A 13,600-nucleotide genomic window follows, 5' to 3' on the forward strand; every position below is an offset into this window, starting at 1 on the left:
TTGCTGGTGGGCTGTGCATTGCTCTGCAGTCCAACAGAGGAACCACACAGCCCAATGCTGATAATCTGGCTGGAAGTCTTTGCCAGCTGGCTGACCCCCAGTGATGCCTACCCAGCTCCAAGGAAGGCACACCTTAGGGCTGGATGTTCCACGTGAGGTTTTGGGGTGTGTTGCAAAGGTTCATTGTAAGAAGTTATTAAAAAAAAATAAAATCAGATTTTGTAGCAGACCTGCAGGTTCCAACATCAGCAATGGCCACAAAGGCAGAACAAAACCTTTCTCTCTAACAAAAGCAGGTTAAAAATTAAAAATAAGTGAAAATTTGTCATGTTTTAATAATAAGAATGTAAATTTCTAGAAGTATAGTCTAGCCATGTCTGTATGTGGGGAAGCAGAATGTGTTGGTGTTCTCCTAATTCATAGCCAGGAAGAGTTGTGCTCCTGAGCAGGCAGGTGCTGAATGCTGGGACAGGACTGACCTCTGGATCCTGCAGTGGTGCTCCAGGAACACCCAGTTCTGGAAACAGCTCCTTTTAGTTCAGGAACCAAGGGCAGACTGCTCTTTCTCAACTTTGTGTTTTGTTGAATTTTTTTTTCTTCAGGGAGGAGGTGTAATGTTTTGCTGTCAGGATGAGGAGCAGGATCCCTGTCATCCTCCTGGCCTGTGGCTCCTTTAACCCCACCACCAACATGCACATGCGTTTGTTTGAGCTGGCCAGAGACCACCTGCACCAGACAGGTCAGTGAGGGCTGGGAAAAGCAAGAAAGAGTTTGAATACCCACTTAGACCAGCTCTTTACATATTCTTTAATTTCTTTAATTTATTTTTAATTTAATATTCTTTACTGATATTAATGTAAAGCTTTCATGAGGTATTCAGTATACAAAGCATTACCTCAGTGTACAAGCAAGTATAATAAGTGTTCATGCAAAGAGAGCAAAAGTTTGAGGATCCTGTTCATGGCACTGGCTGAACCTTGTGAAATAATACAGTTAATAATTTTGAACCTTAGGAAAATCATTTATGTTCCAATTTCATGATTTTATGATACAGTGTGTTTTAATATGAAGAAGAATTGCAGGTAGCAGTTTTCACAGAGAAACTGAAGAAAAGATGAAATGTTAATTATTCATTATTTGTCTTCACTAAGAGCGACTTTATCTATCGTAGAAAAACATCAGAAAAGCTGATGCCGTCAGGCTAGAATGTTTTGGCAACAAAAGAGTGAGATGGTAATATCAGGAATTTAAGAAAGAATCAGCAATGCTACTGAAAAGCCTGCAACTCTTAAGCTTGAGCAGCTCCTTAGTTGCTCTGGGATTTTTTTTTTTTTTTTTTTCATCTGGCAGCTAAATTATGCACTTATGTTTCTGGAAGTGGTTGGAAGGGAATCATTATTTGTTGGAATCCAACAGAGAAGTTCCTAGGGAGGAGGTTTAGTAGGAACCTGAACAGCAAATAATAGTAAAAGGAATTTGGCTGTCAAATTGAGCAGAGGGAGAGAACCTGGGAACCCACTGATGGCACTGTGCAGTAAAAGCAGCAGCTGCATACTAAGAGTATCCTGTGAGGATACTTTGACTGTCATGAGGAGGAGCTACAGAGCTGCTCTGAGGGCAGATTCTACAAGTCTCTGTTTTCATAGAACTAAAATTATTTTGTTGCTCCTGCAGGACTGGAAGTAAAGGATTAAAAAGAGATTTTAATTTACTTTTTTCACTGTAGTTTTATAACTGATTCTGCTGCCCAGGTATGCAAAGAGTAGAAAGGTAATATGAGACCAGATAGTAATTCTGTTTAAGTCATAAATTATATTGCTGTAACATTTTTCTTTGCATTTAAAGAAGGACTGAACTGGGAAATGAATTATTATTCTGTCTGAAACAATTTAATGTGTGGTCTGCTCCAGGTTCAGTTTAGAAAGAGTCCACCCCTTACTCAGGGCATTTTGATTAAAGTCTAGTAAAAATATAATGAAAATGAAATTTTGAAAAGTTGAAATGGAAATTGTGCATTATATTACACCTGATGTCAGTGACTAGTTCTGGGTAAGGTTTGACTTGCCTTTTGGCTTCTTATTTTAATTTGTGAAGCCTTACAAGTACAAGGGCTTTCTGCATTAAAGAATCCTTCTTTGGTGTCTGGGTTTCCTACAGTGCTGTCTTTGCACTTTCTGAAAGCTTAACCCTGCATGGCAGCAGTCAGAATGCTTATAATGCGGAAGCTTTGCCCATCCTGAGCAGAGGTGGCTGTATCTGCAGGAGCTCCAAGGGCAGTTGTGTGTGGACACAAATCCCATCTATTGCCCCTCCTTGACGGGGAATGTAGTTTCTCAAGCAGAAGGGCTTGGCAGCATGCTGCAAAAGTGACTGATTCTGGATGCCTGTTTTATAGCAGAACCCTTCCTACCCAGGAAATTGATTGCTCATTCTCTCATGGTTTTAGCCCTGTTTCCACTTCTGGGACAATGCAGGGAAGGAGAGGAGAAATTGGAGCTTATTTGCTGAGAAGAAGCAGCAGCTGCAGCCTGGGAGCTAATGGAGGGGCTGGAGAACAGGGGTTGTCTGGCTTGAAGCAGCAGTGATTCCCTTCTCAGAGGGAACAGTGCACCTTGGAGCTGACACCCACACTGGATACCTGAAATGAGTGCGGAATTAATTAATTAGCGTGAGGGACATGTTTCCTAGGCTTGGCAATGGCTTCATCCTCCTGCTGCTCCAGTAGTGCTGCTCCATCACAAATCAGGCTGAAATGATGAGTTGGGCTGTAGCTTGGCTGGAGTTCAGTCACCAACCCTGGAAGTGTTCAAAGGTCATGTGGGTGTGGCACTTGGGGACACTTCTAGTGCTGGGTTATGGGTTGAACTTGGGGATCTTAGAGGGCTCTTCCAACTTGAGCAATTCCAGGATTCTGTGACTTCTGAGGCAGGTTTCACTGCCATGAATGACGTGACTATCCCTGATGTGCATTCTGACTGACATCTCCAGTAATTCTGTCTGCCAGCTTTTTGTACATCATGTCAGTTTCTAATGCTGCCTAATCCTATTTTTCATACGTCCCTATTTTAAGTAAGACATTTTATTGGGTTTCTGATACTTTTAAGTGCCATTTCCTTGCCACATGTCAAGTAGTCCATCCTATTTCTGTTAATATCAGCCAATAAATCTTGTCATGCTGCCTTTTAAATACAACACACATAGCTGTGTGTGCCTGAATGACTCAAATCATTCTCTTTTTCTGGATTTTCTGTCGACTCATTTGAACTCGGCAATTTACACACCCTCAGACATGTTGCTGTTTCTTTTCAGCAACTGTGGAGGCTTGGTCTTCAGAACAGACAGCACGGCGTGTACATTCTACCGGTACCGCCGGGCCTAGTAACAAACGCATTCACCAACGTGGTAGACGGTTACAAAGGCTTTTATTATCTCAAAAATGTAGTTTATATACTCTGGGGTCTTTACTACGTCAGAGGGGTATTGCTACATTTCCTGGGTTAGAAGGAGGAATGGAAAAGTACTAGCACGTGTTAGTAGGGGCTTACATTCCTCTAGTGATAGCTTATCTTAGGGGGGGTTGGGGTATTTCTTTCCTTCCCGTTACAGCCCGAGATCTTCCGCGCCGCCTGTCCCTATCCAACCACACAGACATAGCTGAATTTTCTGAGATTCAGTCCCTTGTTTTAAAGCTGTTTTTTGAAACTGCTTCAAAAAGTGACTTGCAGTCACTTACAAGTGACTGTGGAAGGTGCCTTTAGAGTCTATTAATACCTAATGTAAGGCACTTTTACTTCTCTTTGACTGTATTTCTCATTTGACCATAAAGACAAAAGAAATAGCACTAGAATCAATCTGAGATATTTTTCATCTTGTTTCTCAAGTGTTGCCAGTGGAGGATGCTTACATGCCTGAGTTTCCAGGCGAGACCAAAAGGGATGGAGGGCAAAGGAGGAGGGTGTGAAAGACAAAATGTTTTATCTGTGGCAAGACAAATGTGAGGGGTAGGTAAAGAGTAACAACTTCTTACCTTATGAAAACTGGGGAAACTGTGACCCTGTTTATGGGTTCTGTCAAGTGCATTCCTGTTCACTGGGTAGGGTAACACCAGGAAGCTGCAGAGCTTCTCCTGGGGGATTTTCCCTTGACGCTTAGAGAAAAATGAGTAGTGAGCAAGAGGTAAATGTATGGAAGTGTTTTGTTTATTTGCTTTTCTGTAGTGGTTATTTATCTTTATTATTTACTTCTGGTGTAATTTCTCCCAGTGAAAACCAGACCTACGACCTACTACCAGAATAAATTAATCTTCAGAAGCCTCACCAAAATACATAAACAGTTTTGTATGAAATTGGCATTTGATAAATTTGCTTTCATATTAATAAGCTAATTAAGCGGTACAATTTGTGTTGTGTTTGTGACAATTTACAGTGCTACCTTAATAACAGAAAACTGAATACTGATTTTCCTTAATGATCTGCTTTAACATGTTTGAGGGAGAGTCTTTGTTTCATCACTTTTGTTATGTTTAGTTTTCTGAGCACTAGCCAGTTCTCCTAAACACTACTTAGAGAATATAAATTCATAGCAAGAGGAACTTTTTTGCAGCTTTTGGTAGGTATATTTTGAAAAACGAAGCCACTTGAGGGCCTGGAGGACTTTTACACATATTTAGGACAAGTAATAATGACATGCTGCGTGATGAAAACAAATAGGATTCCATAGAAACAGAATTTGAAGATAACTCTGGACTAAGGATGGTTTGAAGCAACCTTTAATAATTTACAGGAGAGAGAAGAGAATTGCAGTGGACATTAGGAAAAGCCCAAGGTGACAGAATTTAATGATTTCCTCTTTGCACGCCTGCCAAAACTGAGGGGCATATTTGAACAGGTGAACCTTTGAATTACTGAATAGGAAACAAGTTATTTGGAGATAGTAAGAAAATTTTTTCATATATTTTGACAGCTAAAACTTGTGTTTCTATGTGGAAGGCTCTCATGCATCCTGTTTGCACAGTGCTGGGTTACTCAGTTGTGAATCTTCTCAGGCATTTCCTTTGTGTGACTCACCGAAGTGTTACCAACCTTGTTTTTTCTCCTCCAGTTGGTTTCATTTCTGCTTTGGAACAAGCTGATATGGCACCATTATCTCATCCCATTTGTGCAGCTCTAGGGCACATTAAGGACTGAAATCTTTCCATCTTACAAGGATCTGGCAGACCCATATCATTCTTGGTTAGCATGAGCTCACAGAAGTATGATTTTTTCATTTAATACATTCTTCTAAGGTATAAGGGAACAACTTATATCTGTAGAAACTTAAAGAAACTGAAACGTGGAAAATAAAATCATCATGTATGAAAAACCTTTTAATGAGGTTAACACAGTAGGGAATTCAAACTACAGTTTCCTTCTCTTTAAACAAGAAATGAATTTAAACTGTAATTTCTTTCTCTTTAAATGACAACTTGTTATAGCACTGCATAATGCCAGAATACAAGAGAATAATTGTTCTTTATAAATCAAGTGGAATTATTTTTAATTTCAAGTCAAGAGATGGGCTTAATTATATACACATCTTTACATGATTCTGGAAAATTTTATCTTGCTCATTTTTCCTGTAATGAGAATATTTTAAAACAGAGGATGGTTTGAACTGACATCTTAAGAGGATGTGAATCTCATTGACTCTTAATGCTGGTTTTTTAAGCCCAATTCTTTTGAAAGTTCTTTTGAAAATTTTATTACATCAAAATAAATGTGACATTGCTAGAGCATGCTATTCATCATGTAAGAATATTAAATTGTCGTGTGCCAGTATCAGAAATGTCAGGGGGATTGTTTTCCTTACAAAGGAATAAAGGTACTATGCTGCATCGAAGTTTCTTAGTTCAAATAATTGAATTAGAAAAAAGGAGGAGGATTTTTTTCCTCTTTACTATGATATTTATCATAGTTATTTAAAATGCATGTGTTTCATTAGAAATAATTTTGTTCATTTCTGTTCAGTTGAAATACTCCTCCTCTCCTCTCAATTTCTCAAGGCTTGCAGCTTATGGTAGTGCTTTATTTTTCTTTCCTGATTTGGGGCCAGAACTGCAAAATCGTTATAACCAGTCTGCTACATTAATGACGATGGTGTATTTTACAGGGGTAGAAAATCAGGGGCATATTGTCAAGTGTATTTAACACGGTCAGCCAGATAGAAGAGCATTCGGTGGCTGTTGAGCTGATATGTGGAGCACAGTGCTCCAGGTCTCATTTTAGACTCCACTAGCCCCATCTTTGTGCTTGAATCTTCGGGTTTGTCTGAATCACATCAACCGCAGCTGCAGTGATATGCAGTAATTCTTGCTTTAGCACAAAGAAAGGCTCAATGATTCTGATAAATAGCAATGATCAGATCTTTAAGAACAAAGTAGTGGTCAGTTAAGTCGTTCTTTGCTCTTGCTATATTAAAGCTGTAACAACTGGACTATGAAACTTAATTCTAACAATTTTGATAGTTTGCAATTATCAATTATGACTATGTCCAAGTGGTTTAAAATTGTCTGTTTACCCAGCTTTCCTTTTTGGGTAATTTATTAGGATAAAAATGATAGTAATTGTGAGCAGTTCACAGAGGAACAACACGTTTGCATTTTAATTCTGTAATTGCTGGGAGTGGATTAAAAACATAACCCAAATCAAGTTGTTCGTAGCATCTTAAAACTTTGAGGTTAACCATGGAAGTTATCCTTTGAAGAAGTTGGACTAAGTGAGTTCCCAAGGCCCTATCCACCCTAAATTTTAAAGATTCTGTGAATGGGTCTTAATTTTCTTTTTTTTTTTTTTTTTTTTATTTTTTTCCCACAGGAAGATACCAGGTGATTGAAGGCATAATGTCTCCTGTCAGTGACAAGTATGGGAAGAAAGGCTTGGTGTCAGCAAGGCACCGGGTGGCAATGGCCAGACTGGCCCTGGAGACATCTGACTGGATTCGAGTGGATCCCTGGGAGAGTGAGCAGGACACCTGGACAGAGACAGTGAAAGTATTAAGGTGATTTCATTCTCTTCTTCCTGTCTTAATGAAACGACTGACTGCCAAAAATCTGCCAGGCTGCCACGTCAATGCACAGAACTTGTTCCTCTAAAACACCCAGGCAAGTCAGGATTCCCCACCAGGAATCTTTTACTTGCTTTCCCAGACCTGTGCAATAACCATGGTGCTGCCCTCGTGTCCTTCAAGTAGTTGTATGTGTGTGAGAAGCCTCTGCAAAATGATGGCCAGTGCTGGGTTCTGCAAGAAAAGTTCCTGCCTCTCAAGTTGCCTTTCTTGGGTGTAAGTCTCTAAGTAGGTAATGGCTTTGGATCAGAAAATAAGAGAGTTCACAAAAGATTCTGTTCTTCAGGAGCATCTCTGTTCCAGATTAGCTATGGTAGCAGTATTATGCCTCCAGATTTATCTGTTCATGGATCCTTGTAAAGTTCTCCTGTTAACACTAATGGTGAATTAAGCCTAAGCCTCTAACTGCTGATGTTTTCTTCAAAATCTCAGAGTTTACTGTGTTTTTGTGCTGGGAGAAGTTAAACAAATTGTCCAAAACTTGATGCAAGAGCCTCAAAACACGTCTTTTCCATATGTGATAAATGCATATGGGGCAGCGTGTGAAAACACAAACTTCTTGTGCTAAGTGCTCTTTGGAAAAGATGCTGCAGAAGGTAACAGATACCATTAAACTGAAAGCCTTCATGGAAGTCTATAAACTCATAGCAATGTGCTGTAAGAGCTACCACTGATTCTTCATTCTTATCCCCATTTTCTAGGTTACTTTCTAAGTGGAAACAGGTATTCAAAGCTCTAAATTGTCCCCTCCTACAGCTGCCCCAAAAGCTCTTGTGGTTCTCTGTGAAAGCAGTTAAAAGCCAGACCTGTTACTTTACAAAAGCATGCGTCAGAATTCACTACAAACTTACAAGACAAAGTAGAGCCTTTTAGATCTGCTTTTGTTTGCTTCCCTGAGGGAACACAGACACCCAGTTGCTCCTTTTGCCCCTTCCCTCCAGGCAGTGGAGCAGGATCAGGGTGGGAGGTTTTCTATCTTTGCAGGAAACTCGTCTTTCTCTAATCATAACTGTATGTCCCAGTGTGAGAAGTCACCAAGTGCTGTCCTACGGAATTGCCTGGGGGTGGGGATTTTGTCCTAAACTTCAGTTCAGTCAAACCGTTTTCCTCTGGAGAAGCAGTCCCAAATCTTACGGATCAGGTGATCCTACTTTGGTTTTGTGCAGCTCCAACCAAACTAAGTACGGCTTGCAAGACTGGGTTTGTAAATTATAAATCCACTTCAGAGTTCTTCAGGATGAGACATCCAGTAAGTAAAAGCTATCTGTATAATTTTCTGCACAGGCAATGCAGTATGAACAGCCAAACTTCCCATCTGCTAAGAAAGTGAACCTCTAGTTTTATTAATAAATCCACAAAATGTTAAAATGGCTGCTTGTTAAGGAGAGAAATGAGCTTAAATCTTGTTTTGTCCACAAATGTTGATGTGTATTAATGAGCTGAACAGTGCGATAATCTGGTGCTGAACTTTGTCCTTCAAATGGGGAAGAAGAATTCTGAAGAAATCCAAGTATTTGTGCTTTACATTGCATTTTAAGTGTCACAGGTGAAAAAAATGATTAAAAAGAGCTGGCTTTAGCAGATCCTTACTAAAGTGGTTTATTGTAGAGTTGTTCTTCACATGTTTCCAAAGCAAATCTATAGGTTCTTCACTCCTCAAAAGACCAAGGACTAACTGCTGCCTTTACTATAAGCTCCCTCAGGTAGGAAACTTCAGTACCAACAGAAAGAGATTTTCCTATTGCAAGGCAGAGGAAATCATCATTGTACCTAAATGTCTCTTCTTATCAGTAGTTTGAGTTGTACACTTAACTGCAGTAGAACATTTAGTGCTGAAACACATGAATGGCCTTTTCCTACAGTACTTGTTTTAACTGAGTGCAAAAAAATGTCACGTTTCATCAAAACCTCTGGATTTTGCAGAGAATCCCAAGTAGTTGTGACATAAAAGAATTTTAAGCAGCAAAGCTCAAATCCCACTTATGGTAGTGCTATTAAATGAGTGTGGAAATCTTGGAGACTACCCCAAGGCTTTTCTTAGAGAGGAGGAGGAAACATAATAGAGCTGTTTTCCACTTAGCAGCTGTTTGTGAGTATTCTTAGACAAGGAAACAGTATTGTCAGTAGGCAAAGGACTGCATTCATTTCTCCTGTGGACTTGATTGGCATGCAGCTATAATACAGAGTAATTAAAAATTGGCTAAGGTCTGCATTACCCAACTTCTGTTGAGTTGTGCTTGTGATTTAGCTCTGTAGTTGCTCAAAGCTTCGTACAGAGTTCAGAAAATGCTAAAGAAGCTGGCAGATGGATTTGTCCTTTTTGCTGTATCCAAAGTAATGCAACTCCACTTGCTTCAGCCCTTGATCTGCTGAGCAGACCTGGGGCAGCTCGGATTTTGCAGCGTTTGTAACGTTGGTCCTGCAGGGAGCTCTTTGCCAAACATTCTTGTTTTTGAATCCTGGCCCAAGAACGTCAGAGCACGACACACAGTTGGTGTGCTTGGTTATACATAGCACCAGCCTGTTTACTGCAAGGCAGGGTTAAAATTAGACATGTAGGAAGCCACAGACCGAGCTCCTGCTACCCACCCTCTGCTGCCATATGTGCCTCGCCTCTTGGCTGTGCAGTTTCTCTGGCCAGTTGCTGAGCATCAGAGATCAGTGGAGGCTGCTTTGCAGCCTGGCTGGGTGTAGGTTCTTGACACATATGCAGCTTATTCCTGTGGCTAAAGTGTTTGCATGATTTGAAGAGTGTGCTTTTAAATCACTAACGTGAATTCCTTCCTTACAGCAGACATTCCAAGGGTCACCTGGGGCTTCATACATGCACTGGATTGAGACTGTTCCTTGGAACTCAGAACCTTTGTGTTGCTGCAGTTGGATAAGAGCTGATAGTCACTGTGGCTCTATATGTGCCACACATAGATTGGACACAGCCTTGATTCTGTGTCTGCTTGTCCCACCTGACCAGGTGCTTGTATCCTTGAAACAATGTTGGCTTGTGGAAATATGAGCAGTGCTTAGGCCTGGCTCAGGATGGTGCTCGGCAGAGACTGTTCTGAACAAGCAAGGCTGTGCTGATTTGGAGGGAAAAGGCCACTACCATGAGGTAGGCATACCAGTAGAATTTCAAAAAGGATTTACAAGCCAGGATGCCATTAAGGAGATCACTTGAGAATTCCACAAAATATAACTACATTGATACTAATCTCATGGCAGAATCAATGTGCTAAATTCTTAACAAATGGTATTCAAAAGTAAAGGGCATAAAAGTAGGCCCTGTTCTGGAATGGGAAAATGCCAGGTAATGACTTCGTTGCATCTCTGAGAGGATTACCTCACACAGAAGCCTTTATTTTAAATGTAGGCACCATTATAATGAAGCACTCAGAGCGTTCCAGTCCAAGGAGTTAATGAGAAACAAACATCCCACAGAAAGCTCTACGGGGGATTCCCTTTCTTGCCAGCAACCAGGTTGGTTCATGACTATAAACATGATGCTGTGTTTAGCATTAAAAACTGTACAGCTTTACCAGATAAGTAGTGAGAAAATTAAACATAGTAGCTGGTGTGTTTTGAGGGTTGGAGCTGTTTCCCAAAACGAAGCCATGCCAAATGCCAACATAACTGTTGTCTTGTAATAGCTCCCACACAGATAGGAGACCCTGGAGTTGCATTAATTCTTGGTTTTATAAGCATCTCTTTAGCTCTGTCAGAGATGTACATTGTGGTCCTGCTTGTTTTGCAAAGCACAGGCTGCCTTAATAAAAAATGTGAAAAATAGAGGATTACTTAGAATTCTGCTTCTAGTGTTAGCCAATGGACAAAATGCGTGGATGGCACAGCAGTGCTGCCATGTTGATGTTTGCTGGCCAGAAAAGCTCCTGTTGGCAGTAGAGGTGCGGCAGCCTCTGGAAACAGTGTCAGTTTTCAGTTTTCTATCTAATCCTCTTCCCTAGCCCTATGGCTTACCAAGATGCTGGATTTTTGATGCATTGCCTTTTTCCTCTAGTGTTGTAGCATCTCTTGGACATGAATAATACATTTCAGTTGTTCCTGGTTGTTGAGGACTTGTATCTACAGTTGGTGGAGGAAAGGAATCACGCTTTTTTCATCATGCATCATCACCGGAACATTTCTTATATTCTGACTTCTCTCCTTTAAGGTGTTTGTAGAGGACTTGAAGATGTGCTAACCATCAAATAAGTGTAAAGTAAAGGCAAACCTCCATCCTTTCCCTTCATTTCACATGGCTGTGAAACTACCTGGTCAATGTTTGTACAACGCATAGGTGGAGCAATGATGAGTGCTGTGGAAGAAGTTCAGCTGAGGAAAGAGTTCTGTGCTGGGGCTTAGGCAGGGAACAGCAAATAAGAAACAGAGACAATAAAGAACAGCAGGGCAGGTTGATGTGGAGTAGCTAGGTTCAAACAAGTCTAATCTTTGTGCTAAAGTATTTCTCTTTATTTGCTTCTTTCCCTTTTTGGATTGCTTGAGTGGAGTAAAAATTCTCCTTTAACTGTGTATAGATAATATTCAATGTGCTTTGAGTGATGATGAAGTAGGTGATAAAGTAATTGTTACCAGACACATAAAAACCAAAACTGACTTTTTCTTGCAACTGTCTGAAAAAAGGCCTGGAGTAAAGGTAAGTGATTTTAAAAATAAATTTAAAAAAAATTTTGAAGTGATGAGTTAAAACTGATTTTAAGTATAAACTTCCTAGAAGACTGAGAAAGAATACGACATCTGGTTTTTGCTTTTCTCTTTCCAGTTCTACCAGAATTAAAGCTGCTCTGTGGGGCTGATTTTCTACAGACATTTAAGACACCCAATCTCTGGAAGGAAGAGGACATCAAAGAAATAGTGGAAAAGTTTGGTTTGGTCTGCATTAGCCGGGCTGGCTCTGATCCATCTCAGTTCATCCAGGAATCTGACCTTTTATCTGAATTTCAACACAATATTTTTCTAGTGAGAGAATGGATCCAGAATGAAATCAGTGCAACACAGATCCGCTCTGCCCTGTGCAGAGGGCTGAGTGTGAAATATCTCATCCCAGACTCTGTCATTGCCTACATTGCACAGCATAACGTCTACACAGCAGAGAGTGAGCGCAGGAACGAAGGGCACCTGCTGCAGCCTCTCAGGCAGCAAAACACAACAATAAACCCTCTGAGGGACTGATTTCGACGCTCTGTACTGTCTCAGACCAGGAGCTTTGTCATGTAGATTTCTTGAGAAAGTTGTTTCTTATTAATAATGAAGGCAAAGTCCAAAATTTCTTGAAATTGTGTGTTTTAAAGCCATGCATCTGTGTGTGGTAGTGCTCAAGAAAATTGGGATGCTCAGCTGTATAGCTTAAAATACACAAAGAACAACTTCCTTGTGAAAATAAAGGAGATCTTTACAATAAATATTCTTAGTATTTCAATATTTCAGTGAGTCAGTAAATGTGACTTAAGGGTCAAACACAGTACTTTCTTAACTTGTAATTCTGCAATCCTTATTGTTCTAAAACAATATACAATACAAAGCAAAATACGATAATTTGAGAGAGAGAGAGAGAGAGAGATGTTTAAATAAATATTACTTCTAAACTTTGACTTTATAAGACCCTGAATAACTTTTTTGATTTTTGGCAATTTGGCCAAGAGGTGGAAATCAATCCTTCTTTCATGCAAGCCCTTAGAAATGCACGTACTACTTCTGCTACTTCTAAGGCTTCGGGTTCTCAAATGACAGACAATCCTCGTCCCCACATTTAAAGTGGGTTTCTTTTCTTCTCTGATCTAGAGTCTTCTTAAGAGCAAGCAATTGCCAAAGCCCCAGAGTGGTTCAAATATCCTATAGGGGCTTCAGTTGTGCCATATGCAAACATCTGAGAGGCTCAGTACTTGAGCTCTGATGTTAGCAGGGAAAATCTATGCTCCTCTATGCTGGTTGCTTGTTACGCTGGTTCAGTGTTTCTCATTTCTGACAGGAGCCACTTTCAGAGAATACAGAACTCTATAAAGTTCTCCCTCTGTGTTTCAGAGTTCCTTTACTGAAAGCATTCATACATCAGTGATGTAGCATTTATCACTGTACTGAGTAACCATTGCTTCCCAATACAAGTTTCTACCTAACTGGTCCTTCTGAGTCCCCAGCTGGCCAAGCAGCTTCCACTGGTGGTTCTGTAGGATTCCAGAGCTTGTGGAACAAGTTAAAGGAATACCAGACACAAATGGCTTTGACTGAAAGGGGCTGTATGATTGTTTTCTTGAAAGAAAGCATAAAGTAGCTGAAACCTATTCAAGAAAGAAGAATTTGGCTCAAGAAACACACAGGATCAGCACTTTTTATAGCTTTTGCTAATATCCTAAACTAAAGCTGTTTGAAATGCATTTTTTTCTGAGTGGCATGAAGAATGAAGGGTAATACAGTTAAAATGGATTTCCCTTACACAAGTGATACAAAAAGTGAATATTTCATTCTTTTTAAATCAAGGCATCCTCCTGTC

General features: G+C 40.2%; 1 protein-coding gene across 1 annotated transcript; it reads left to right on the forward strand.

Annotated features, from left to right (window-relative positions):
• Nucleotides 1–565: 565 nt before the first annotated feature.
• NMNAT3 (nicotinamide nucleotide adenylyltransferase 3) lies at nucleotides 566–12,530 on the forward strand. The gene is made up of 4 exons (XM_066325997.1): nucleotides 566–739; nucleotides 6,852–7,035; nucleotides 10,469–10,575; nucleotides 11,876–12,530. Exons 1-4 carry the CDS (start codon nucleotides 631–633, stop codon nucleotides 12,283–12,285), a joined length of 810 nt encoding a protein of 269 aa, XP_066182094.1. The 5' UTR covers nucleotides 566–630; the 3' UTR covers nucleotides 12,286–12,530.
• Nucleotides 12,531–13,600: the final 1,070 nt, after the last annotated feature.

The sequence above is a fragment of the Sylvia atricapilla genome, chromosome 10 (genome assembly GCF_009819655.1).
Source record: "Sylvia atricapilla isolate bSylAtr1 chromosome 10, bSylAtr1.pri, whole genome shotgun sequence".
Classification (NCBI taxonomy): Eukaryota; Metazoa; Chordata; class Aves; order Passeriformes; family Sylviidae; genus Sylvia; species Sylvia atricapilla.